This window comes from Sesamum indicum, linkage group LG5 (assembly GCF_026168435.1).
Source record: "Sesamum indicum cultivar Baizhima isolate 11 linkage group LG5, ASM2616843v1, whole genome shotgun sequence".
NCBI classification, from domain to species: Eukaryota; Viridiplantae; Streptophyta; class Magnoliopsida; order Lamiales; family Pedaliaceae; genus Sesamum; species Sesamum indicum.
Window position 1 is genome coordinate 18,420,141 of NC_142661.1, and position 25,757 is coordinate 18,445,897.

The 25,757-nt window shown below is 36.0% G+C and overlaps 5 protein-coding genes across 8 annotated transcripts; 3 read left to right on the top strand and 2 right to left on the bottom strand.

Moving 5' to 3' along the window:
• Window positions 1-23: 23 nt before the first annotated feature.
• LOC105161705 (transcription factor E2FA) lies at window positions 24-4,571 on the bottom strand. Of its 3 annotated transcripts, none has more exons than XM_020693677.2 (14): window positions 4,111-4,571; window positions 3,256-3,439; window positions 3,029-3,079; window positions 2,855-2,940; window positions 2,691-2,779; window positions 2,513-2,567; window positions 2,267-2,319; window positions 2,131-2,181; window positions 1,989-2,037; window positions 1,772-1,837; window positions 1,620-1,696; window positions 1,290-1,512; window positions 755-821; window positions 24-401 (listed from the first exon to the last, which is right to left on the bottom strand). In XM_020693677.2, coding segments are annotated over exons 1-14 (1,293 nt in total). In that variant the 5' UTR covers window positions 4,351-4,571; the 3' UTR covers window positions 24-399. The 3 variants fall into 3 exon arrangements, with proteins under 3 accessions (XP_020549336.1, XP_011077793.1, XP_020549335.1); XM_011079491.3 differs by having other exon boundaries at window positions 24-671; window positions 4,120-4,570; XM_020693676.2 differs by having other exon boundaries at window positions 24-671; window positions 4,111-4,570.
• Window positions 4,572-7,178: 2,607 nt separating this feature from the next.
• Window positions 7,179-10,048, bottom strand: EMB3114 (Mitochondrial transcription termination factor family protein). Of its 2 annotated transcripts, none has more exons than XM_011079492.3 (2): window positions 8,998-10,048; window positions 7,179-7,554 (listed from the first exon to the last, which is right to left on the bottom strand). In XM_011079492.3, the coding sequence occupies exons 1-2, from the start codon at window positions 9,928-9,930 to the stop codon at window positions 7,441-7,443; spliced, it is 1,047 nt and encodes a 348-aa protein (XP_011077794.1). In that variant the 5' UTR covers window positions 9,931-10,048; the 3' UTR covers window positions 7,179-7,440. The 2 variants fall into 2 exon arrangements, with proteins under 2 accessions (XP_011077794.1, XP_011077795.1); XM_011079493.3 differs by lacking the exon at window positions 7,179-7,554 and adding an exon at window positions 7,822-8,491 and having other exon boundaries at window positions 8,998-10,045.
• Window positions 10,049-10,905: 857 nt separating this feature from the next.
• On the top strand, window positions 10,906-14,421 carry LOC105161707 (2-Cys peroxiredoxin BAS1, chloroplastic). The gene is made up of 7 exons (XM_011079494.3): window positions 10,906-11,193; window positions 11,988-12,062; window positions 12,605-12,686; window positions 12,789-12,868; window positions 13,216-13,341; window positions 13,847-13,960; window positions 14,096-14,421. The coding sequence occupies exons 1-7, from the start codon at window positions 10,993-10,995 to the stop codon at window positions 14,210-14,212; spliced, it is 795 nt and encodes a 264-aa protein (XP_011077796.2). The 5' UTR covers window positions 10,906-10,992; the 3' UTR covers window positions 14,213-14,421.
• Window positions 14,422-15,608: 1,187 nt separating this feature from the next.
• On the top strand, window positions 15,609-17,247 carry LOC105161801 (putative aspartyl protease At4g16563). Its single transcript, XM_011079615.3, has one exon. The coding sequence runs from the start codon at window positions 15,813-15,815 to the stop codon at window positions 17,193-17,195; it is 1,383 nt and encodes a 460-aa protein (XP_011077917.2). The 5' UTR covers window positions 15,609-15,812; the 3' UTR covers window positions 17,196-17,247.
• Window positions 17,248-22,035: 4,788 nt separating this feature from the next.
• Window positions 22,036-25,228, top strand: LOC105161708 (protein SMAX1-LIKE 3). The gene is made up of 3 exons (XM_011079496.3): window positions 22,036-23,644; window positions 23,750-23,927; window positions 24,095-25,228. The coding sequence occupies exons 1-3, from the start codon at window positions 22,449-22,451 to the stop codon at window positions 25,157-25,159; spliced, it is 2,439 nt and encodes an 812-aa protein (XP_011077798.1). The 5' UTR covers window positions 22,036-22,448; the 3' UTR covers window positions 25,160-25,228.
• The last annotated feature ends 529 nt before the right edge of the window (window positions 25,229-25,757 follow it).

Below are 25,757 nucleotides of genomic sequence, written 5' to 3' on the forward strand. Positions count from 1 at the left end.
AAATATCAAATTTTTCAAATAAATAAAAAGAAAACTTGATCTTGTAACACAAATTAGTCCAAGATTATTTACATTGTTCATCAAGTTTTTCTAATAAATAACTTTTCAACATCTTATCAAAAATGTCTTTGCAGAACAATGATACATCTTTTTCCTTTTATTTCAGTTCTCTTCACACCAAGTTTGTGGAGCAAGGAATGCAAGTAATTTCAGTCTCAATTCATGTGTTCTGGTTCTAGCCCATGTCAGATGTCACACCCATCTCATTTCAGGCAATCCCACCAAATCACATGGAGAATTGGAGATTCACCTCTGGGATCTGTACCATTTGAGAAATGCTTTAAGAGCTTCAGCTCCCGTGGCCCGCTATATCGGTTTGGTTTCTCCTCACGTGCCCTCTTCTGCTATGAGTTAAGTTTGTAGCTGATGTATTCAATGTTTTCAGAAGTGAATAGATGAGAATGCAGGGAGACGGCAACGACATGTTACCATCTGAAGTTCACTGGTCAGCTGGTCTGATAGATTACACAAAACCGATCACCTAGGTGGGAAGTTGACAACAGGAGTTAAATTGGCAATACCAGATGGTGGTGTCTGTGGTCTTGCTGTACCAAGTGCAGCAATTTCCAACTCCTCATCAAGCATATTTATCCCATCCCACACCAAACCAGCTGTAATGGAAGTTAAAGAATGAATTCTTCAATAAGATGCCTGAGATCCAAAAGGAAAAGAAAAAGAAAAGTAATAAGGATACAATCTGTCTTCCACATGTCTGTAATGCTGACATCCCCATCTGATAAAAGCCAATAGTCTGCATCATTCTGCAAAAATCAAAAACACAAAAAGGTTGAACAAAAACCTTGCAGTAATAAATTTCTAATTAATGTCTCTGAATAGCAGAGAAAATGCAGAAGCCTCTTATCAAAGAGATCTGCAAATATCCATGAAGGTTTTTGTCAAATAGGCATTTGAACCATAACAATGCCACCATTCAAGAATATTGAAATCCTTATCAGAAACACACTAGACCATAGTGGTTTACCACTTTATCTCATCTTCAACACTGCACTTTTGAGCACTTTATCCTAAATAAACTCTTAAATTAAGTACCAGAATATCAGGTATTTTTGGCCTTGCAAAATGTAAATTGCACCAGATAGCTAAACCTTTCAGCTTTAATACAAGTATGTGATAGATAACATTCTCGAGAGAACAATAAAAACAGAAATAACTGTTTATTTGTTCTGTTCAATAAGTCAAAAACATTTAGTTAGCAAGAGCAGACTTACATCAATGTTTGAAGGGATGATCTTTGTCATTCCTCCAGTAGATTCACCAACAATAGAGTTAAGTCCATGGGTCTCTTGTGACTGAGCTTCAATTTGTTCGGGACTGTGCTCTATGGAGGCTCTGTCCATTTCTGGATTCTCATTAGAACCGGAGCTTGGGGCAAGAGAGAAGTTCATTGACTGTTCAACTCCATTCACCTCCTCAAACTTCTCCTCAAATTGGCTGAGTCAAAATGAAAGAGATACAGAAAATGGAGAAAGGATAAATGACAGTTTGCGGGACATAATGAGGTTAGCCAGGATAGGTGTCAAAAAGAATCTAAATGATACCTGACAAGGTAAAGATCAATAGGACCCATTGTACTTCTAAGTATAATCCTGTATCTCCTTTGAGGATAGTCAACAGCCTATGTATAGAAAGAAATTATGTAATCAAAAGCCTCCATAGTACAGTCATGGAAGTTCAGTTACTGTAGCTATACCTCGTCAGGATCCGGGACTTCAAGGGTGGTGCCATGGGGTGCTTTCACTGCTATGAGGGTTTCATTCTGTTAGAAAAGTAAAACACTCAAAAGACTGAACTCAATCCTGAGCACCACATTAATCAAAGAAACTCTTTCCACCTTATTTCTACCTTCCATCTTATTAGTACATGAAAATTGTTCACGCGTAAACACCATATAAGGACAAGAAATGAACCTGGAAGCAGGGCAAATTTTTAATGTCATCTTCTATTACAAACACCCATCTACAACAGCCAAAAATTAATATGAGCATTAGCAAACAGAAAATATTCAAGTTTAATAAAGTTAACATAATTACAAGTATAATTAAGAATTACTTGTGATTGTTTTCATCTTCACTCAGTTCTCTCAATTTTTCCTGCATTTGCCTGTAATTGTCCTGAAGAATCAGCACATAAAACAATAATATAAAGATTGCAGCCGTCTTTTGCTTGACAGGGATAAACTATTAACCTTATTCGTTCATCCAAACTTCTCTCTTCCACGGACAGGTTTTCAATATCTGCCTGCAAGAAGGCAACAAGGGAAAGAACATTGCAGATGATTCAAATATGAACAAATTCCTACATGATTTTACCCTAAAAAGATTCAAAGTAGCACCATGTATGTTGAGTCAAGTGCATCAGTAAACTTCATAGATAAAATAAAGTAAAGTAGGTCAAACTAAAAATCATCAAAAATAATCATGTCCCTTCTTACCTGTAAAAGAGTGGCATCATTGTCTACTTTTCCAGGTCTTGAAGGATCAAGCCCCCTAGCATGTAATCATAATATGTTCACATTAAATCGCAACATTTAATGTCACTCCCTAAGTCGACTACGATATGCAATATAAAAGCAAACGCCCTAGTATTTTTGAGATGCAACACGAGCTTACTTCCAGCGGATTCTGTTCTTAAGCTTCTTTTCAATAAGGCCAATCCCTTCAAGCACATTGGTTATGTCATATATCCTTCTCTTCTGCACCTGCATAGCAAAACTTCAACTAAATTTTCTAATATGTAGCCAAAATGATACATATTCATCCTACAGAAGCATCACCTGCAAAGTATCAGCTGCTTTGTTTAGATCAAGTTCACCATCTTCTGCATGCTTTATTAAAGTGATAAATTTTTTGGTCAAAAGACCTGAGAAGTATTGCCCATGCTAGTCAGAAATATACTTGTGCAATTACAGCTTAAAAGTTTAATGTCATAAGCAGGGTAAAGTGATTACTTAAGGAGCTATCGTAGCGACAGGTTCCAGGAGTGAGAGGAGATGGAGCATCTGCAAGTTTGGCAATTATAATGTTATTTCATTTATATATAAATGAAACTATCAATAGTCAAATAAATTTGCAATTGAAGCCATTTTTATCAAATCCAAATCCAATAATGCTCCCATTATTTTTTTCTCAGAAGTTGGTAAACAGAAAATGACAAATCTAGGAGAACAAGTCTTACCAACATTCGAGACCAGGATTGAAGGTACAGATCTATTATTCTTCATGACTTTGAGCGGCCCTTTATCCTTTCTCCTTTTAGAGCTATGGAAGGGACTATTAACCATATCACTGTATCCCAGATTTGCTGACCACTCACTCGACTCAACTTCATTGTTTTCATACCCGTTCCTCCGCTTTAAAGGCTGAGATACACCATTGAACACTGAAGTCAGCAGACATGATTGACAATGCACTCGTCATATACTGGCAATAAGGAACTTCAAAATGTAGACAAACTGCTTCTGGTTTATGATGATTTATGGTTGTGCAATGGTTAAACATCTGAAGTAAAAGCAAAGTGGCTTCATTACATGTCATGGGTTGCGCATGTTAATGAAGTGACATTTTGTGAGCAGATATTATCATCTTATACCAATAATCATCAATGTGAGAATTATATATAGCGGGGTCAAAATGACATGACAAATTCAAGGGTGGTTCTTATATCGTGTCATAAAATCAAATATAACATAGAGAATTAAATGCTATGAAGATATTTAGGTATCAAATTTACACAATACAGGCACTTCACTCTCTATATGAGTATGAATGAGAATTAGAATTCTCTTTTTCTTCTATCATACATATATAGATCTATCTTAAACATATAAGGTGACAAATCTAGCAGTCTTAGCTCTCAGTGGTTCAAACGTATCGCGCTAACAAGCGATAATTCAATAAAACCCGTCCACTAACAACAAAAACAGTTAAACTCATTTCAAAAAAATTAATAGCTGAGAAAGAGTCCAAAAATAGAAACAGAAGAAAGCAAACAAACACCAGTCGAAATAGGAAAAAGTACTAGTGACAGAACTGGACGTACGGTAGACTTGACGATGATAGCTTCCGGCGGATGATCGGCGGCGGCGCGTGGCGGAGTGGAGAACCGGTGGTAGTCATCTGGGAGAACAAACGGAGGCTTCATAGAAGCGAAGGCGAGGTGGCGCCCGATCATCTTCGGCGGAGTCTGCTGCTTGCTGAGAATCTGGCCACTCACAGCCGCCGCCGGAGGCGTTGCCCCTGAGTCACCGGTCCGAGCTCCAAGCCCAGCCATTAATTGTTGCCTAATCAGATCAATTAAATCAAATAAACAAAGCTACAAGAGCTTATCTAAGGGTTCTAGATTTCCAGCGCGAGCGAAAATGAGGGTTTTGATACTTTTATGGAGAAAAGTAGTGTACGTGAGTGCGTGTTGTGTGTGCGAGTTGGGCTGGGAAGTAGAAAACGAGGGAAGGGAGGGAATTTTGGTTCGGATAGATGTGGAGGGAAGTGGAGAGAAAATGAGAAAATGAGAATGAAAATTACTTATTCCCTGCTTTTTGCAATATGCTCCTCAATCTTTTCATTTATTCACTATATATGCCCTCTCTAGCTTCCTCATTTTTTAACTTAAATATGTAATTTAGAATTGATACAATTATCAGATAAAATCTTTTGTTGTATTAATTTTTAAATACTCAAATTTATCCCTTAATTTATTTATACCCATATAAAAAATAACAAATAGTAATTTTAGTATTTTTTAGTAATCTCACTTTAGTTTTCTATAATTTTTTTTCACAAATTTTCATATTTTTTAAAAATTCACAATTACAATTTATGTTTTTCGATCTGAGGTCACACCATATTTTTACTTCTCATCAATTTTTGTCATCATCTTACGCCATGATTGTATTTTTTTTCATTTCACATCATAATTTTTTTTATATGCTCGCGAAACTATGTATAACGATGATCAGTGACATCAAACTAGAAGTCATGCTATTTTTTGTAATTTTCTTTTAAAAATAATAGCTTTTACTTGTAATACCAAAAAATAAAAAAGAAATGTTAGCTTACAACAAGCTTTTCATTGATTGACTAACACAGTATATATTTTGTAATCAAGCAAAAAACATACCAGCTCTTAATGATCAAGAATCAAAAAAAGAATCTTTTGAAAATTAATAATTTTAAAAATGATACACTGATCAAATATATAACTGTAGTAAGACAATATATTTTAAAAATTATATGAACTTAAATTTATAACTGACATGTATCGATTTTATTTTCAAAAAATGCATTATAATAACCCCACTCAAATTTTTAGTACCTTTTTTTTTAGATCACTGGTATTCTCATCTCATATTGGATATGGAATTAGTCTTATTTGGAATAGAAACGAAAACATTACGCCCCTCCCAACAAAGTATTGATAGTGGTAAAAAAATTAGATTGTAAAATAGATCATTGTTATTGAACAAGTGTCTAGAACCCAAACATATAGCTAAGAGTGTGTACAGTTCGATAAATCAAATCGTAGTGAATTGAACCGAAAAGTTTGATGTGGTATTCAATAAACAATTTTGGGGTTCAGTACGGTACCGGAATACTGTACCAAATATCAAATTTTTCAAAAAAAATATGTATATACATCATAATTATACATTTAAATGTAATAAATAAAAAATTACATATATTAATTTATAGTTTAAAAAACAGTTAATTTGGTAAAAAAAAATGAACCCAACCGATTTTTATTGAATTCGATATTCAGCAGGTCATTATTAGTATTTTGAAATTTTAACTCAGTTCGTTTTTACATGAAACGTTTTGTTGTTCGAGAGCTGAACATCCAAAGGAGGAGATATATTCATATTTAGGTAAAACCTGGGGAGCTGAGGTGCAAAATTAGATTAAAGAACAAGGACGGAAAGAAAGAAGTGGAATCGGGAAAATGCGCGCCTTTAGTGTCCTTCATACAAATAGCTAACCCAGCTATTTCCGCCACGCGCTCCTAGCGTGTGCCCCTCTTCACCCTAAGATATAAAGGTCAAAACTCCATTGCCGCCCCTGCGAGTCCACTACAACTGCCTCCCTTTCGTGTGGCATAGAAGAATTATTTACCCTCAGTTCTCTTTTTCTCTCTCTCTCTCTTTGGTAAGTCCACGGACCAAGAAAAAGGTCTTTTGAGCCACCTGATGCTTAGACCGGCGGCTGATATTGAGATTTCGTAAATAAATTTGAAATTATTAGTTCGAATTACATCAAGTATGTAATTTAATTATATAATTATTATTTAAAAAAAAAAATTTAAGGTGATTTTATGACTATATTATCATATGATATATTCACTTTAAAAGAATATGTAGTTACTCGAATCAATAAATTAAACCAAATTAAATTTTATCATGAATAATGGATTAATCATCCAACACTACGAAAATGAACAATAAATATATAGTTACTACTGTACTACCAAAATGGTAATGAGTCCGGCTATCACAATTGTTTAAAAAAAAAGATATTTTTCTGTAATATTATAAATGAGTAAATTACAACTTATATAATGCATGACTATAGTATTGATTTTTTTGTCAATTAAAGCAAATTTAGTTGGCAAAAATTATAAAGTCGTGATTCTATTTTAGTAATAGTTATTTTTATTTGAAAAAAATGTCATTTTTTAAAAAATTAATGAGAATGGAATTGGGAGAATTAGGACACTGTTAATTGTTTTTTAAATAAATTATGTGTGCTTTTTCTTGAATAAATTGTTTGTATCCTTATTTATGATATGAAAGTCATAAATGGACCGGCAACGTTAGTGTAGAATGTCCCGTCTGCATAATAGAAGTTTGACGGTAACAAATGTGTTATTGGTAAACGCCAGGAATAATGTTATGACAAGATTGGCCAACAACTTGATTTAACTCTAAAGAAACCTGTCGCCTCGGTATGGCCCCTGCCCAAATTAGAGTCATTTTGGTGGAACACTACTTTTACCCCAATCACATTCACCAACTCTTACAACTGAGTTTCCGCAGTCCAGAAGAACTGGATCTGGGATTTTCAAATGTGGATAGCCAGAAAGAAAAAGGTGGTGGGATGTTGGCAACCTTGTGGCAGCTCAATTTACCCAAGTTATTTCCTTTGATCTCAACTGATAACAAGAGATTCATTACAAGATTTTTATATGAATAGCTAAATGCTTAATCGCACTTTTGGAAACTGTCTATCAACGAAGCAGATTCGTTAGAGTTAAGTAGAAGTGATCTCATCATCATCATCATCTATGCAACATTAATGCGAAATCACAGACAGCCACAAAGAACGAATCCAGCAATCCTCAGGACCTCAACCACCAGCAATCGTCAGGACCTCAACCACCAGCACTCTGATGCATGATTGTTCTCGTCTCAAATAATTTCTTTCTCATGATTCGGAAAGAAAATGTCTTTTGCATGTGTTGTGTGAAGAAATCCCCTTCAATTCCCTAACAAGAAGACAGATTTTTGCAGTTCATTTTCCTGATTCTAATGTCGCATAGGATCCCCAAAAAGTTAATGCACACGGGTAATTAAGTATCTAGCGAAAACGCATGCATCTCCAGCAGCTTGATCCAATGACAAAGAAAAATCTATTCCACCTTCGCGGTCGACAATACTTGATGTATACACTTGCACAATAAACCTTTAGATCAAGGATCCATCTGGTAGTAGATCATTTAGATACAAGAACAATAGCAAACATTCTCTAGAAATGTAAAAGAGACGAGCACTTTGATCATGATGTCCCTTATTGTTCTCCACATTAGAGGACGTCGTCAATCAACCATCCAAGGCTACAAAATCAATGTATCACACACTGTACAAGTTGGTTCCATCTGAAGTTCAAATAACAATCATCCTCTACACCACACTGCAGTCGGTAGGCATAAAGTATCTAAAAAAATCTACATACTACAATCGTGTCGTGCACCTGATTAAACTAATTTTAGAATATGCTAACATGTGATTCAAGACTTCAGGGTTCATCCTAATTGAACAAAGACGCAAAGTGTTTGAGAAGTAAAAAACCATCCTAAGTTGCCACTTAAACTGGATTCATCTACCAGGCGTGGTGCAAACAGATGCTTGCACTCACAAAAAGATAACTCACTAGTGAAGGTACCAATAGAGAGGCCACACAGCAACTTATTGTCATCTAGCTTAGAAAAGCGAAAAAGGCTCATCTAAGCAACAAAATTCTGAACCACATGAGACCTCATCCCGCACAGAGAATGTTCCAATAGGTGAACGATTGCTCAGAATAAGGCTGCTGAAAGTGCAATAAACACAAAACAGATGTTCTCACATCAAATATGGAAGCACAATACACATAGCATTTTCGCCAGTGCACAACTGTGTATAGATACAAACCTCCACCTATTCCTGAAATCAGTTAAGGAAGATATAAGAGGCAACCACAGCAGAATCTCACTGCACTTAGTTGCAAAGTTCAACAGCACATGAAAATAAAATTGTACACAATCCGTGTCAACTAGAGAATATAATTAGCAAATTCTAGAAGCTGAAAAGCATTACTTCACTTTAAATACTTTCAATTCTCGTTTTGTTGTCAAGCTTGTTCTTTTTACATTCCTCAGATCACATTCAATAATAAACCTTGTTTTCATTCAATCTTTGCTCAGACGAAAACATACTCGAAGACAGAATAATATTACTGGCAGCTGGCACAGGCCCATTCACAAACACTTGGTAATAATGTTAACAGGATAAGGACCTGAACTAACTTGATAATCATTCACAAGTAGAATTCATGTACATTTATCAATATAAACAAATGATGCTAAATTTATCAAGAAATTTCATTCTATCTATGTTACATTATCACCATCAGTATTTGTATTTGTGCACCACAAGGGAGAAGTTCTCACCGGAGCGGACGAACTACAACACACCTCCAACCTCTCCCGAAACCGTCCCTCCGACAACTTCAACATAGTAGGCAATGCCAAGCAGACGCCCTTGTCCACACACATCCTGTGCCTCGGCTTTATTCTATTCTCTAAGCTAAAAGAAAAGTACTGCGGGAACGCAACCAGTTCCTTCAATTCTCTCCCCATTTCCACCACAAAATAATCAAATTTCGGCTCAAAATTTTCCTTAATGCTGTAACAGAACAACGACGGGAACCTCCTAAACATAATAATAGTATCCTTGTACGAAAACCCAAGTTTCTGCAAGTACTCAATCCGAGGAATGAACTTGGATTCAACGGAGCACGATAAAAGCGGAGCCCACTTGCTGACATCATCGATACCAATGGTGCCTTGGAGGAAGTACAGAGTAGGCCGAAGCTGGCGCTCGACGCTGCATACAAGGAGGCGGGGACGGCGGTGGATGACATGGCGGAGGCCCGCGGTTTCCACTAGCGCCTCTCGGAGGAGGAAAGTGGTGGCCGGAATTACAGTAGAGGAAGTGGAAGAGGTCAAGAGCTCCGGACACATGGGGAAAATCCGGCGGAGATCCTGAGCGGTGAGGCCTAGAGAAAAGAGGAAGTCGACGGTGGACTTGATTTGGGAAAGGGGAGTGGAAATCAAGGGTGGGTGGGAGTGGAGGCAGTAAAAGGAGTCTACGCCCAGAGAATCCAAGTAGAGGAGCAATTCTTGGAGCTGGGTGTTTCCGGAAGGCGGAGGGGAAATGATGGGAGGGGATTGAGTTTCGGGGGACTTGAGGGGCGGAGGTTTGGGTGCGGGGGGGAGGGAAATGGTGGGGGATTTGGGGGAGGAATGGGGCGGGAAATGGAGGTGTTTGGGGCGGGAGATGGGAATGGTGGAGGAGGAGGAAAGGTGGAGAGTTTCTTGCATGGTTGCTACATGTTTGGAGAGGAGAGGAGTGGGGAAAAGGAGGAATTGAGGAAGGAGATAAGGTGGAGAGGGCCGCGTGTGTTATCTGGAAATCTCCAGTTTGGACTTGGGAGGATAATGGTAGTGCTGCTTCCTTCACCTTGGAGCCCATTTTTTGTTTTCTTCTTCCTCTTTCCTAGGGCTTTTTGTCTTTTCACATTCCCCCCCTTTTTTTTAATAATATAAATTTAGTTGTAATTAAATTTCAGTTAATTATTTCAATTTTTGCAAAATATTTTTCTCGCCATAATTTGTTAAGCTATCGTCCAATTTGATTATTGTAATCGTACGATCCAATTTCTTTTGAATCGAGCATTGTTTTTTTGGGCGGCATTATTGTCATAAGCGAATGAAATATCAAGAAAACATTTAAGAGATCTATGCTAATTTCTATTTTAAAATTAATTAACTTTGAAAAATTGTAATTTATTATGAAGTGAAACTTATAATTCGAGAACTATTCAAATCATATATATATTAGGACGTGGCTGATTTAAATAAATATAATGATGGCGGAGGATTTTTCAAAATTAATTAGTCCCAATATTAAATTACAAGATACATAATAGAATTTCAATGTGTAAAATTCAAATGTATGAACATAAACTAAATGGGATTATTAATTTTAATATTGGGGTGAAAAAAGAAATGTTAAAAGTAGTAAACTTTTTTGAAAAATTAAAATTAGAATAGATAAGCCATTTTATATGTTTTTTTTGGTCATCCATGAATGTGTTCAAGTCCACCATATTGAGTAATCTGGGCCTTTTTCTCTAGTAAATATATATATAAAAAAAAAAAGGAAAATGTTAAAAAGTAAAGGCAAAATAACAACAGAAAAAACTAACCCGTAAAAGGCCCAACCTAGTCCATACAACGACGCCGTTTCTGGCTTATCTTCTGACCAACCACTCTCCACCCTCCACCTTAAGACCCCAAACCATAGGGATATACACATCAACAACAGCCAGAGCCACCTACCTTCCTACACTTTCCAGATCCTTCCATTTGGATTCAACCGCAATGGCTTGCTCAGCTGCTACTTCCATGGCTGCTCTTCTCTCTTCCAATCCCAAAGCCTTCCTTTCTTCCAAGAAATCCCTCTCTTCTCAGACCATTCCCCTTGCTTCCTCCTTCTCCGGCAAACCCGTCGCATCCCGTCTTCCCCGCTCCTTATCCTCCCGCTCTTCTACCTCCAAACGCCCAAGTTTTCTCGTCCGTGCTGTAAGTTTTGCTATTACGTCTCCTGTTTGACTTCCTCTTTTATTACGGCTGCTAAAATGTTTGAATGCATTCTTATGTCAGTACTAATTTTTAACTAAGAATGTTCTTTTGGGCTTGTTTATTTTTCAGTTTCTGTTAATTCTCCAAGTGTGTTTTTAGAATATGTGTATTGTTGTGATTCATGTTGCAAAACCCGATGGTTTAATTTGATTTTATTTGCCATTCTTAACCTTGAGTGGTTTTGGGTGGTGTTTCCTATCTGGGTTTGCTTTTTCTCTCTTCTTTATTGCTCAACGAGCTTCTATTGGTTGAGAAGCGATTTTCAGTGTCCATTTTCACATAACTGCTCTTTTGCTGACTTTAGCTTCTCCGGAAGTCAATTCTCATCGAATTTTGTTGTGTGCATGTTGACTGTGGATAAAATGGGTTGCGAATTCCATAATGTACTAAAGCTAATGTATAGAGTTTGTCTCTGAATACTTAATTTGAATTTAGATATTATGCAACTGCATTATTCTTTGTCTAGAAAACCTTTGGCAATGGAGAATTTTTTGACTGGACATTACCGCTGCTCTTAATGAATTAAGACAGAAAAGGTGGTCTTTGGTTTAGGTTGTCAAGTTCCTTTCTCTGTTCTTGAGTATACATCTAAAGAAATTTCTGTTGATTAGATATTAGTCAAAATTATCAGTTAGCATCTTCAGAGTGGTTGGATTCTGCTTTGTGACTGTCTTCATATGTCAATAGATTATCTCTAACTTCTTTTCTTGTGTGACTGTTATATTTTCTGACAGAGTGAACTTCCTCTGGTTGGAAATACAGCTCCAGACTTCGAGGCAGAGGCTGTTTTTGATCAGGAATTTATTAAGGTAACTAATGATGGATGTTGGATGAATATACAACCTATGTTTTTCCCTTTCCTGGAAGTCCTTGTTTTCAATTCGTGCTTTCTGGTTGTGCCATCTTTATCCTTTTTTGTAAATCAATGGAGTTAAATTGTTATTATTTGCATGCATGGTTCTCGTTCAGTAGCTCCATGGTTGTTGGACTTTTATTGCAACTGTTATTATAAGGATTAGCATTTAACTTAATGCTCTTAAAGATACTTATATCTAAGATGGACAGCTTTCAAATTGAAACCAGAGTTTTCTCTAGTCAGCTTCTGGTTTTATTTGGATCATGATTGTGTGGGTACACATCTTGTTTCACTTATTTGTATTGGAGTAAAGGTCATGAAACAAAAATAACCATGCAACTGTTAAATAAAGGGCTTTAAATGGTTCCATCAGCAAGCTCTATTGTCTTCTGTACCCCTATATTTTCTTGTCTGTGTCCCTGGTCCTATATTGTGCAATACATGCTTTACCTTTCTTATGATAGTTTTCCCATTGATCTCAATATTGTTTTGCAGGTTAAACTCTCTGAGTATATAGGAAAGAAATATGTTATACTCTTCTTCTACCCACTGGATTTCACCTTTGTTTGCCCCACTGGTGAGTCCTAAACCAGATCCTGTGACCATATTCATCACCTTCTCTTTGGATTTCTGTTTGCTGATGGCTGATGTTTACATTTCTTCCATCATTTATTTGCAGAAATCACTGCTTTCAGTGACCGATATGAAGAATTTCAGAAGCTGAACACAGAAGTTTTAGGTGTATCCATCGACAGTGTGGTAAGTCTTATCTTTTACTTTTAAACTGGTTGGAATTTTCTTGTTCACTAACTTACTCTTTCATTCTGACTTCATTTATTCAAGCAGCTACTATCTAGATGTCATTTGTATCATGTCCAACTTTATCTCTTAGTTGTATTGTTTTTCATTTGGTTATCTAATGCCTTGTGATGATTTTTTATCTTAATTTTCTACTGATATGCAGTTATAAGGGCTACTGTTTCTAAATGACGACATAGATAGAGACACCACTGTAGTCTTGATAATTTGGCCTTGTGCTCTTGCATCCTGGAGCTGAGTCTTTCTTTAGTACTGATTAAACTGCTGATATTTTTACTGTCCTGTAGTTTTCCCACCTTGCATGGGTCCAGACAGACAGAAAGTCCGGGGGATTGGGTGATCTAAAATATCCATTAGTTTCTGATGTGACCAAATCAATCTCGAAATCATACGATGTGCTGATTCCTGATCAGGTATGTAAATTGCTTTATGCAAATGAATTGAGATAATCAATTGGAGTTGCACATAGTAATCTAATCATGATATTACCTGCGGTGAATTTGAACATCTTATATGTGGTAGCCACTTGTGTTGTTGAAGTTGCTGATCTAGGAGCACCTCAAAGAAAAAGAGCATAAATGTGATTAAATCTGGAGTTGAACATGTATAAGTTTCCAAGCACAATAAAGAAATTTAAGATGGATGGTTGGTAGTTGGTGAAATATGGCACTCCTTGCAATAATAGCCAATTTGACAGTTCTGATCCTTCTCTTAGACCCATTTATGTGATATGACAAGGATAATGTGATCAGATATCCAGCTTTATTTAAAGATTCTACAGCTCATCAATATATGAATCTGAGTGAGCTTGTACTAAACATATGAATATTGGACTACGATAGTTACTTTTTCCTGAGAGCTAAAGACTAAGGATGGACAATAATTTAAACCATCTTATCATCTGTGGTGCCGTGTCAGGGTATTGCACTAAGAGGACTTTTCATCATTGACAAAGAGGGAGTTATTCAACACTCCACCATCAACAATCTGGCAATTGGCCGTAGTGTTGATGAAACACTGAGAACACTCCAGGTACATTATCCCTGGCTTCTAATCCATTCTGCTGTCAAAATGGGGCCTTAATGGCTGTGTAAACTTGACAGAAAAGCAGCTTATTTCATAACGAACTTTAGTAAACTGATGAAATTTTCACTCCGCATTCCACAGGCTTTACAATACGTGCAAGAGAACCCTGATGAAGTATGCCCGGCTGGATGGAAACCTGGTGAGAAATCCATGAAACCGGACCCCAAACTTAGCAAGGAATACTTTGCCGCAATCTAAGCTGGATAGATCCAACAGAAGTGTGATGGTATTGCCTTTTGCTAGTTATAGAGGTTTTTCACAAAGTTTTGTTGCAATGTAGCATACCTCTTAACATTGAGTTTTGCCTGTTGGTTGGGAATAACCTAATGTCAAAATTGAATGGGACTTCTCCTCCTCCTGTATTTCGATGCTGCAATAAACTTTCCCTCGTTTTCTTACTGTCTTTATATTTGGCGAGCAATATGTTATGACTTGTAAGCCAAATTCCAAATCAGATCCGGGTGTTGTAATGGGTTTGGGGTTCTGCCAAGCACTTCAATTGTAAATTAACCCCCAACGATACTAGACAGGGTAGCCTCTAATTTCATCCATTTTCCATTAATTAATATATCTATGTATGTGCTATCTATAATCAAACTTAATAGAAAATAACGTATCGCAAACTTTGTATTATTTATACCATATTTATTAAGAATAAGAGGTGTATAATAACTATCTTATGACATACTATGCGTTATGTATTCACTAAATTAATTCTCTTTTTTGTTTTTTTGGTTCTATCTCCCACCTTTTGTATTCTACTTCTTTTTCCTCTAAATTTCACAATATATTGCATCGAATTCATTGATTACACCACATTTATTTATTTGATTTTGAAAAAGAAAATCTCAATATAATATGTATGCTTAATCAAAGTTGCATTTAATGTATCTGACAAATAAAATGGTGTATATTCATATAAGCATTAAACGAAGAATTCTTATCCTATTTTACGTACTTATTGATTGTGCCATGAGGCCACCAATATATTATACTTAGCTAGGGTGGATGTAATTTTAAAAATATTAGAATACTTTTATTTGTATAGAGGGAATTTTAGAGGAGGTTTATATAATTATTACATGTGAATAATTTGCTTTGGAGTCACTGGAAGAAAAAAAAAATTGAATTTGTCTCTTGATGATGTTATCAAATTTTATAAATTAAATTGTGAAAAATATAGTTTTAGTCCTGAAATTTAGGAATTGGTTTTTTTTATTCTATATGAGTTAATTTTTATAATTTAATTATATATGAATTATTACATATGAATTAATTTTTATAATTTAATTCTATAATTTTTTTATAAATAATTTTAGTCATTTTTTGGTCATAGGCAAAAAAAAATTGGGTGTGACTTATACATGACTCAATTAAATTATAATTTTAGTTATGTTACATAAGAATTGTTATTTTTTATCCTGCACGAATTGATTTACATAACTAAAAAATTACAATTTAATTGGATCATGTACAAGTCATACATAATTTTCCAACACATTGATTGAAATTTTCAAAATGTTAAAATTATAAGAATAAATTGCAAAAATCAATTCAATCAAGATAAAAAATACAGGTCCCGACTCAAATTACAATTTTTCCAATTAAAATTCCCGTGGAATTAGTGTATTTAAATAGCCCAAAATATAGAGTATAAATATATTTACGACTTTCAAACTAGTTGTTATAGTTTATAACTACTAATATTAATTAAGGATAAATTATACTCCTAAGATATGATATTTAAGTATGAGCCATGACCATAAGGTACTATAATTCGATTAGTTAAAAACTTCAAATGCCTTCTTCTTCTCTTATCTCTCCATTTTCTCTCTTATTTCTTCTCTCCCTTTCTTCAGCCCACACTGTCATCACCCTCTCCACCTCACCATCCCCCGCAGCGCCACCGCTTTCCAATCCATGGCAGAAGCTCAACCACCTCGCCACCGCGTCAGCCACCAGAGCCCACCACCTCAAACACCCCCAGGCCAACACTTCCGCCGTCAAAGCACCAATCTTTCCACACGGTTATGGCGGCTATTCCATCTCTCTCAGCTTCGGGACTCCGCCGCAGACGTTATCCTTTCTCATGGACACCGGCAGCAGCCTGGTCTGGTTCCCATGCACAGACAGCTTTTCCTGCAGTTCCTGCAATTTTATAGGGGTGGACCCCGCAAATATAACCACTTTCTTACCAAGATTGTCTTCTTCGACTAAGATTGTGGGATGCAAGGATTCCAAATGCAGATGGCTTTCCCCCAATGTCCAGTGCGACGGCTGCCGGAAAAATTCAACCGGCTGCAATGAATCTTGTCCACCGTTCAAAGCTACTTATGGCTCTGGATCAACTAGTGGGCTACTAATCTCAGAAACCCTAATCTTCCCCAAAAAATCAGTGGAAAATTTCATCGTTGGTTGCTCTATTTTCGCGTCCACAGAGCCGTCAGGAATTGCCGGGTTTGGCCGTGGACCGGACTCGTTGCCGGCGCAGATGGGCCTCAAGATATTCTCGTACTGTCTGGTCTCTCATGAGTTCGACGACGAACCGGTACATAGTAATCTTGTATTAGAAACAGCCAGCGGCGCCGACGCCAGCACTGAAGGTGCCCGAATGAACTACACACCCTTCAGTAAAAACCCGACGACTCCAAAGCATCCAGCTTATAAAGAATATTACTACGTGACGCTACAAAAAATCACAGTCGGCGGGGTCGACGTCAGGGTTCCTTACAAATTTCTGGTGGCTGACGCCGAGGGCCGCGGCGGGATCATCGTGGATTCCGGCACCACCTTCACCTTCATGGAGAATCAGGTGTATGAATTAGTGGCAGGGGAGTTGGAGAAGCAGGTGGGTAAAAATTACAGCAGAGTGGCTGAGGTCGAAAACCTGTCGGGGCTGGGACCATGTTTTAAGGTCTCCGATGAAAATTCATTTACTGTACCAGAGTTGGCCTTTCACTTTAAAGGCGGTGCAAAGATGGCGTTGCCGGTGGAAAATTACTTTTCGCCGTTGGTGGATTCGGCGGTTTGCATGACTATAACGACTGACAGGGGCGGCGGCGGAGTTAGGCCGGGTCCGGCCATAATATTTGGTAATTATCAGCAGCAGAATATTTACATGGAGTATGATTTGGAGAATGAGAGGCTTGGATTTCGGAAACAAGTCTGTAATAATAAGTAAAACTCACAATTTAATTATTGGATTATATGAAATCATTGATGTGATTGTTCAAGTCTATTATTATTCATCTCATATTTTTAAATTATGTTTTAAGATATAAAATGAAAATACAATTTAAAATAAAGGATGCAGATTATTGTATTATGGGAAACATAAAATTTTATTCCTCTAATTTAGTCATTTTCCGACAAATTTGGCTAAAAAATTGAATGTGGCATGTACATGTCCTAATTAAATAGCAATTTGTTATTGCAAATCAATTCATGCAAGATAAAAAGTACGAGTATAACAATTCATATAAGATCATAAAAGTGTAAACCCTTTTTAAATTACATGATTAAAATTACTATTTAATTTGATTATTTTGTAAATCGCATATAATTTGTTGATTAAATTATTCATAAAAGAATTAAAATTACCAAAATTTAAAAAAGTAGAACTAAATTATAAAAATCAACTCGAATACAACAAAAAATACCAAACACTAAATTATAAAATTAAAATTACAATTTTTCCTAAAAACATACATCCTAAAATTAATATTTCGGGGTCATCATTACAACTCAAAATTCTACTTACCCGCCAACGCAAGATCAAAATTTTGGGCTAACTTTTCCAAGTTTGCTGGACCGTATCTCGTACGCAAGATTAAATTGTTGTGTTTAATAATGAAAACAAAAACCTAGAAAATAACAATAGGCAGTTAGGCAAGTAGGAGGTGGTTGGTCCGTGATACAAGTAGGCCCAATAACAACACCGTTTTGAGGTCATCTCCCTCTCAATCTAGTCACCAAATTCTAAAGATGCCAGCTGGATTCCTTAACGACATATTTGCAAGACTACCTGACTGTCAATCTCAATCAGTCACCAGTCCCGTGTTACATTTATATAAAGTGAGGGATTTTATATTTTTAAACAGGTATTCAGGTGGAGACTAATTTGATTTTAAGAATACATTTAGAGTTTTATATAATTTGATAGTAGTAATTAATATATAGAGATAATTACAATGTTCGTTCCTGAGATTTTATATAATTATACATAAATTTTTTATAATTTAAAAAATCGTATTTAGTATCCTGCTATTTATTTTCATATAACAAATAAGTATATCTATTAATCAAAATTCAAAGATATTGTTGATATTAAGAAAGTATGGAATGAAAATTCATATTTACCTCTAACTGACTTATGTTTGATTTATTGCAGGTCAAACAAATATTTTCTAATCAAACTTCAATTACAAGAGTGGCGACATACCTCTTCAAATGCATTAGCAAGTCGATCTAAATAAGTCGGTATCAAGTGAATTGAAGGTATATATGAATTTTTATTTAATTTTTTTTATTTTTGCTAATATCAATAAGTTCAATGAATTTTGATTAATAAAAAAATTATTTATTAGACGGAAGAAAACATCAAGAAAAATTACAAAAATTGTAGGTATAGTTACATGTCTATAGCTGAATGGAGGGCAATATATATAATGATCCGAAATAAAAATGCATAAGTGATTAGTTTGGTGAGTAAAGAATGAAGAATAAAAAAGCGCATTAACCAAAAGAATGAAATAAAGTAATGAGAAAAGGAGTGTGGAGAGGTACGTAATTCCGTTGCCTTTTCATTAAGAAGGCTGTCATCTCAAAATTATGCCAACTTTTGTCCCTCTTATTATCCTCAATTTAATAATTTACATATATATGCCTAAAGTGCCTCATCCCATATGCTAATCCTCTCTTTAATTTATCTGATATATATATATATATATATTAGGAATGATCCGTGCTATGTATGAATTTAATTTAATCATGAATAAATAATTAATAATGAAAAATATTAAAAAGCAACGAAAAGAAATTGAAATTTAAGGAAGGAGAAAGAAAAGTAACCATTTTTTAAGAAAATACAAAATCCTTATTTATTAAGCATTCTAATTTACCACAATTATTTTAAGAATGCATAAATCATGTAAATAATGCAAGTTTGAAAAATAAGAAAGGTTACTAATCTTAATATTTACCTGCTAATTAAGTATTTTTACAATGAATATAAATTCAGTATTTGGTCAAAATTAATTAAAAGATTTGGGTTTCATAGATAAATATAGTGGGATGGGATAGAGGTATATATTAATTAATTAATTAATATGCAAATTAAGTGTATATATGTATAGATAATTGGTTTTAGGCACATGGGAGCAAAGATGTGTATTTGAAGCTGATAAAGCATAAAATTAGGCAGCCCTTTTGAGTAGATAATGCTACGCCATTACTTTAATCATGCGCTGCTTTAATTACTTTACTTAATTATAATTAAGCCCATAGATAAATTAAATTAATTATAATTAGGGGTACGTGCTGCTCTAATCCTGTTTTATCTCCTCATCACTGCATCTGCAAGGTTAATTAATAATATATAGTTGTGGGGCGAGAAAGTATGGGTTAATTAAAATTCATATAAGTTAGTAATTAGATGAAAATAATTAAATATGCATGTACGTATTTATTGGTTTGGAGATTTAGTTCAAACACTGCTTTTTCAGGTCTGGTAGAAAACTTTTTATATTATTTGGTGGTCTTTGTATGTCTTTTTAGGCCATCAAAGATATATACATATATATATATGTATAGAAGCTTTTTGACTGAGACTCGCTGTACTTTCCTGTGAATCAAGATAATTCTTGTAATTCTGCAGGATATTTTAATTAAAATTAAATAATTCCCTTTAATATATATATATATATATATATTGCGTATGAGATTAGGAAGTAAATTAAAACTAAAATAATTACAAAAGTGTTTGTCTTATTATTTTTGACAAATTTAAACCTATTTAGTCACTATAATTCTCAACCTAACAAATTCTATGATGCAATATTGCTGCTGTACGATGAAGTACGTTTGAGTAAAAGCGTCTATGATTGAAATTGGAGACAATTAATATTCTTGCATGTAGAGATGGTGTTAGGGTTTGTTTGGGTTGAGTTGAGAAAATACTATTTTGTCTAATTTTGATGAGACATATGTAGCGAGAGTTGTGTGTAAGCATACATTCTCAATCCATCTGGTAGCTGTGGTGTGGGAGTTGATATACTTTTTTTTTTTTTTTAACAAAAATCATCTAGAGTTGGGGAAGTTTTTCAAAGTCCCCGATCCTTTTATATTAAAATGTATAAAAATAGTTATAGGGGATAACTGTCTCCCTAAAATTTCTAGCAAACCATAAATAAGAAGTACTACTCTTTTACAAATCGAACAACATTAAATAAGGAGTACTACTCCCTTACAACAAAAGACACGAATAGGTGTACTAGAAAAATTATGGCGAGTCAAAAAAGTTTTTGTTATCCTACCACATCATGGATCGTACTACACCTGCAAATAAATCTGTATAAAAGAATCAAGTCAGAATGTGTGTAATGTTCCAAAAGGATAAATAAATGAATATTAGTATTAGCGTGGAGATCATGTCTGTATGGCTGGCAGTCGTTGAACCTGTGAAAGGGGTTCATAAGACCTGCAAAATTAGATACAACGACAAACAATCAAATACATGAAAACAACAAAAGTAACAAAATCAAAAGGTATTCAGACAAATATTGACCACAATATCAACCATATGAACGAACAACCTTCAAGAAATCAATATAGGTACAATCACATGAATTATATATGCAACTACATCAATTTTTAGAGAAAGAGAGTATAATTATTCTTAAAAAAAAGTAATAAAATAACAAAGGAAAGAAACCACATTGACTGAAAGTGCTGAGTGTGTGTGTGTGTGTGAGAGAGAGAGAGAGAGAGAGGGAATGTTTTGGTAAGCAGTTCATAATCCCCATGCAATGCAAAAAGGGGACGACATGCAAAGCTTTAAACTTTAAGTAAATAGAGAGAGAGAGAGAGGGGGGGGGGTGTCTTTATTCCGTGTGTCTGAGTTCGGAAGGAAATCGTACACAGTTCCCGATTCCTTCAAACACAGACAGAGACAGCCCCCACTTCCTTTGCTCCACTTTTCACCTCCTCGTTTTATGTCATCTCCCTCCCTCCCTCGGTGCGCTTCTTTCTTCATTCATTCATATGTACACACACACACACATACTTTTCTTTTTGCTTTTCCCATTACAATTCTTGTCCAAAAGCGTACATAGTAATAGTCATTGTTTCTCCCATACATTCAAGAATTAATGTTACACTAACCCTACTACATTTAGTATAAAATGTAATAAGTATTATTCCAATAGAATCATTTCTAGTTTCTAACATTATTACTTAATGTGACGGTCCAACTTTTAACCCAATATCAACAAAAGAGAATTACTACTCCCGCCCCCATTCTACCACATTTTTTACTACGTTTAAATCACTACATGAAATATAAAATTTAATTATAATTAATTATTACTATTATTAAAAATTTAATAATCATTGTAAAATATTAACGATCACATTCATATATTCGTCATAATTTGTATAGTGTGACTAAGGCCATGACCCACAATCATGACAAAAATAACTTGCGTGATGAATAATTCAAGTTTTTACTCTATTTTTATTAATTATAATTAATAGTAATTATTTAACACGATTTTATTTCATCTAGTTTTGAATGATGTAGAATAAAATAGTATGACATGTAAGTGGAGAAAGATAAAAAATGACAAGTAATTAGAGGATAGATTCGATATATAGATTTGGAATAGTCAGAGGTGGATGTGATACCCTCACAAAAAAATTACAAGTGATTAGCATGAAAGGCAGAGTCGCACTACGGCCACCACATTCCATATCTTCCAATGAATATAAATATAATATATAGAGATAAAGAATGAAATTGAGAGTAGTAGCAGTAAAGCTGATTTGCCTTTGGTACTGCACTGCAGGTGCATTAATTCCTCCCCCTTGTCAGCACATGCATTCCACTTTCCAGTTTCCACTCTTTGGACCCCTAAATTTTACCTCATCCACAAGGAAAGCACCCCGCACCCCATCCCCTCCCTATATTTCACCATTTTCAGGCAATTCCTAGTCTATAATCTTGGATATCATCCTAGGTTAATAACAACTAAAGTTTCCTATATCGGATTCTGGTTACATGTGTTTTGTCGAACCCAACACTTTCGTTTTTGTAGTCTTCTTTCCCTTGTCATGAAACCAACATCTTCCCAAGATTTTCCTTAGCTTTTTTTCCTTTTCAGTTTCCTTTTGGTTTCTCCTAATCAGCGCTAGCTTGTACAGTAACGAAAACTATAGAATGAGATCAGGTGGTTGTGCGGTGCAGCAAGTACTCACCGCCGAGGCCGCCGGCGTTGTAAAACAGGCGGTGGTGCTGGCTAAGCGACGCGGCCATGCACAGGTGACCCCGCTTCACGTAGCCAACACCATGCTGGCGACTTCCAGCGGCTTGTTCAGAATTGCCTGCCTGGAGTCCCACTCCCACCCTCTCCAGTGCAAGGCTCTTGAGCTTTGCTTCAACGTGGCTCTTAACCGGCTCCCGGCTTCCTCATCTAACCCCATGTTAGCTCCTTCTCATTCTCAACATCCCTCCATCTCAAACGCACTTGTGGCAGCCTTCAAGCGCGCCCAAGCCCACCAGCGCCGTGGCTCAGTCGAAAATCAGCAGCAGCCGCTCCTTGCGGTGAAAATTGAGCTCGAGCAGCTCATAATTTCTATATTGGACGATCCTAGCGTTAGCAGAGTGATGAGAGAAGCTGGTTTTTCGAGTACTCAAGTTAAAAGCAATGTGGAGAAAGCAGTTTCATTGGAGCTGTGCTCTCAGAGTTCTCCTCCTCACAAAAACAACTCCAAAGAAAACAGCCTTCTAACTTTACAGCCCTCTTCATCTCCTCCCACCACCCAAAATGAAAGAAAAACCAGAAACCCGTCAGAAATTCCAATTAGAAATGAGGATGTGAACATTATAATTGAAACTTTATCAACGAGCAGAAAGAGAAAGAGTCTTGTGATAGTAGGTGAATGCATTTCGAACTTAGAAACTACAGTTTCAGGTTTGATGGATAGGGTTGACAAAGGAGAGGTTCCTGATTCTTTAAGGGAAGTAAAGTTCATAAGTATCCCACCACTTTATTCTTTCTGCAATCTTCAGAGGGAAGAAGTTGAACAGAAGATTGGAGAACTAAGTTGCCTTGTGAAGAGTCTTGTCGAAAAAGGGGTTATTTTGTACTTGGGAGATCTCAAGTGGATAAGTGATTACAGGGTTAGCTTAGAGCAAGAAAAGAGCTACTACTGTTCCGTGGAGCACATGATAATGGAGATTGGCAGACTGGTTTGGGGAATTGGAGAGATTGGAAGGTTTTGGCTCATGGGAATTGCTACTTTCCAGACTTACATGAGATGCAGAACCGGCTACCATTCGCTGGAGACTGCTTGGGGGCTGCATCCTATCACAATTCCTGCTAATAGTTTGGGCTTGAGCCTTGTTTCTGACAAGTATGTTTTCTGTTCAACTATGTATATAAGTACTTAACTCATATATTTTCTGTTTTTCTTGTAAAGAGGAGTTACATGTTTGGCGTTTTCTTTGTGTTCATCCAGTGATAGAAGAGAGGAAAATCAATCTTCTTCGCTGCTGCTTACAAATGGAGAGGTAAAACTCTGCGCTGATTGTTCAGCGAAATTCGAAGCCGAAGCTCAAGACATACAGACCAGCGTTCTGTCGGGCCTACCTTCTTGGCTTAAGGATGAACGTAGAAGACTTAGTAACAATAATCAGGTCGGTATCTTAAATTACTAATACATATAATTAATTTTAACTAACAACTGTCCGTAATTACTTTTTCTCTTTATTAAGTATCCTTTTCCCCTTTTGCTTCACTCAGTTGCATAAGTTGAAAAACTAAGTGTTCCCTTTGTGTTTGCATGTGATGCTTTTGATTTCAGAACTGTGACTCAGTCATGGAACTACGCAAGAAATGGAACTCATTCTGTAGTTTAGCCCACAAACAGCCCAGATCATTAGACGGAATCCTAACGCTCTCCTCTCCATGCACTTCTTGCTTTTCATTCGACCAACAAAACCCTAATAATTCCTCGTTGTCTGGACCCATGTGGAAAGACAGCCGGCACTCGGGTTCTAATCTGATAGCACACTTACAGGAGAATGGAGACTCAAGAAACACATTTTCTTCTAATCCCAGTAATTCTGCTAATTCATCAAGCGACGTTATGGAGATTGAGTACACCCAGAAGTTCAAAGAATTCAACGCTGAAAACCTGAATATTCTATGTAATGCATTGGAAAAGAAGGTGCCCTGGCAGAGACAAGTCATTCCTGAAATCGCTGGAACCATACTGCAATCCAGGTCGAGAATGTTAAGAAGAAAAGACCAAAGCGATTATCGTGATCATGTCAAAGAAGAAACATGGCTGTTCTTTCTCGGCCCTGACCCGCAAGCAAAAGAGCAAATTTCAAGAGAATTGGCTAAAATCGTGTTCGGCTCTTACTCAAGCTTCCTGTCCATCGGTTTGAGCAGCTTCGTTTCGTCGGACGTCGACTATCGAAACAAAAGAGGAAGAGATGAAGAAAGCTGTATGAGCTACATCGAGAGGTTTGCTCAAGCGGTGTCTTTCAATCCTCACCGGGTTTTCTTGGTGGAAGATTTGGATCAGGCGGACTACTGCTCGCAGATGGGCGTAAAAAGGGCAATTGAAAGGGGAAGAATAAGGAATGCATGTGGTGAAGAAGTTGGTTTTTATGATGCCATTGTTATATTGAGTTGCGAGAGCTTCAGCAGCAGGTCGAGGGCCAGTTCGCCTAATTCCTCAAAGCACAACAAGACGGAGAACGCGGCCGCCGGCGCCGGAGAAGAGGAGACGGGCCACTGTGGTTCGTTGGATTTGAATGTTTCGTTTGATGATACCACTGTTGAAGATCGGCCGGTTGATGATTTAGGAATTCTTGAAAATGTTGATAGGCGCGTAGTCTTCAAGATTCAAGACTTGTAACTTTTTGTTTACCCCTTTTTTGCCTTGTAGAAAATGGAAGAACCTTTGATGGGTGACTGTTTTGGTTAATTCATACACCTCCCCAAGAAGAATTTAAATCTCAAATCCATCGGCTTCATACTTAAAATATATAATTACAACATAAATTTATATAAATCTATTCAATTATTGGATTAATTGAATATGTCATCTCATCCATATATAGAAATTATAAAAATATATAGATATAAATAACAGAAGAAGATCATATTATATTGAGAATTAAATTAAGCAAGTAACCAAATTAATGTCCGGACTCCCAACTCTTCCCCATGCATGCATGGGCACGCGCAGACCTCACTCTATATATATATAGAAAAAAAAATTAATCAAAGGTAATAAGAAAGGGGTTCGAAAACGAAAAAAAAAAAACCTCAAAGTTCTAGAAACTAAATTAAATCTATTATTATTGTGAACATGAGTATTATAATTAATAATATTTAAATATTATGTTAGTTAAATTCCCATTTTGGAAACAAATAATTGAATCCGTATTTTGGGGTTGGAAATTTCAAAAGCATGGGATTGTAGATTTGCAACATCCTATATATATGGATGT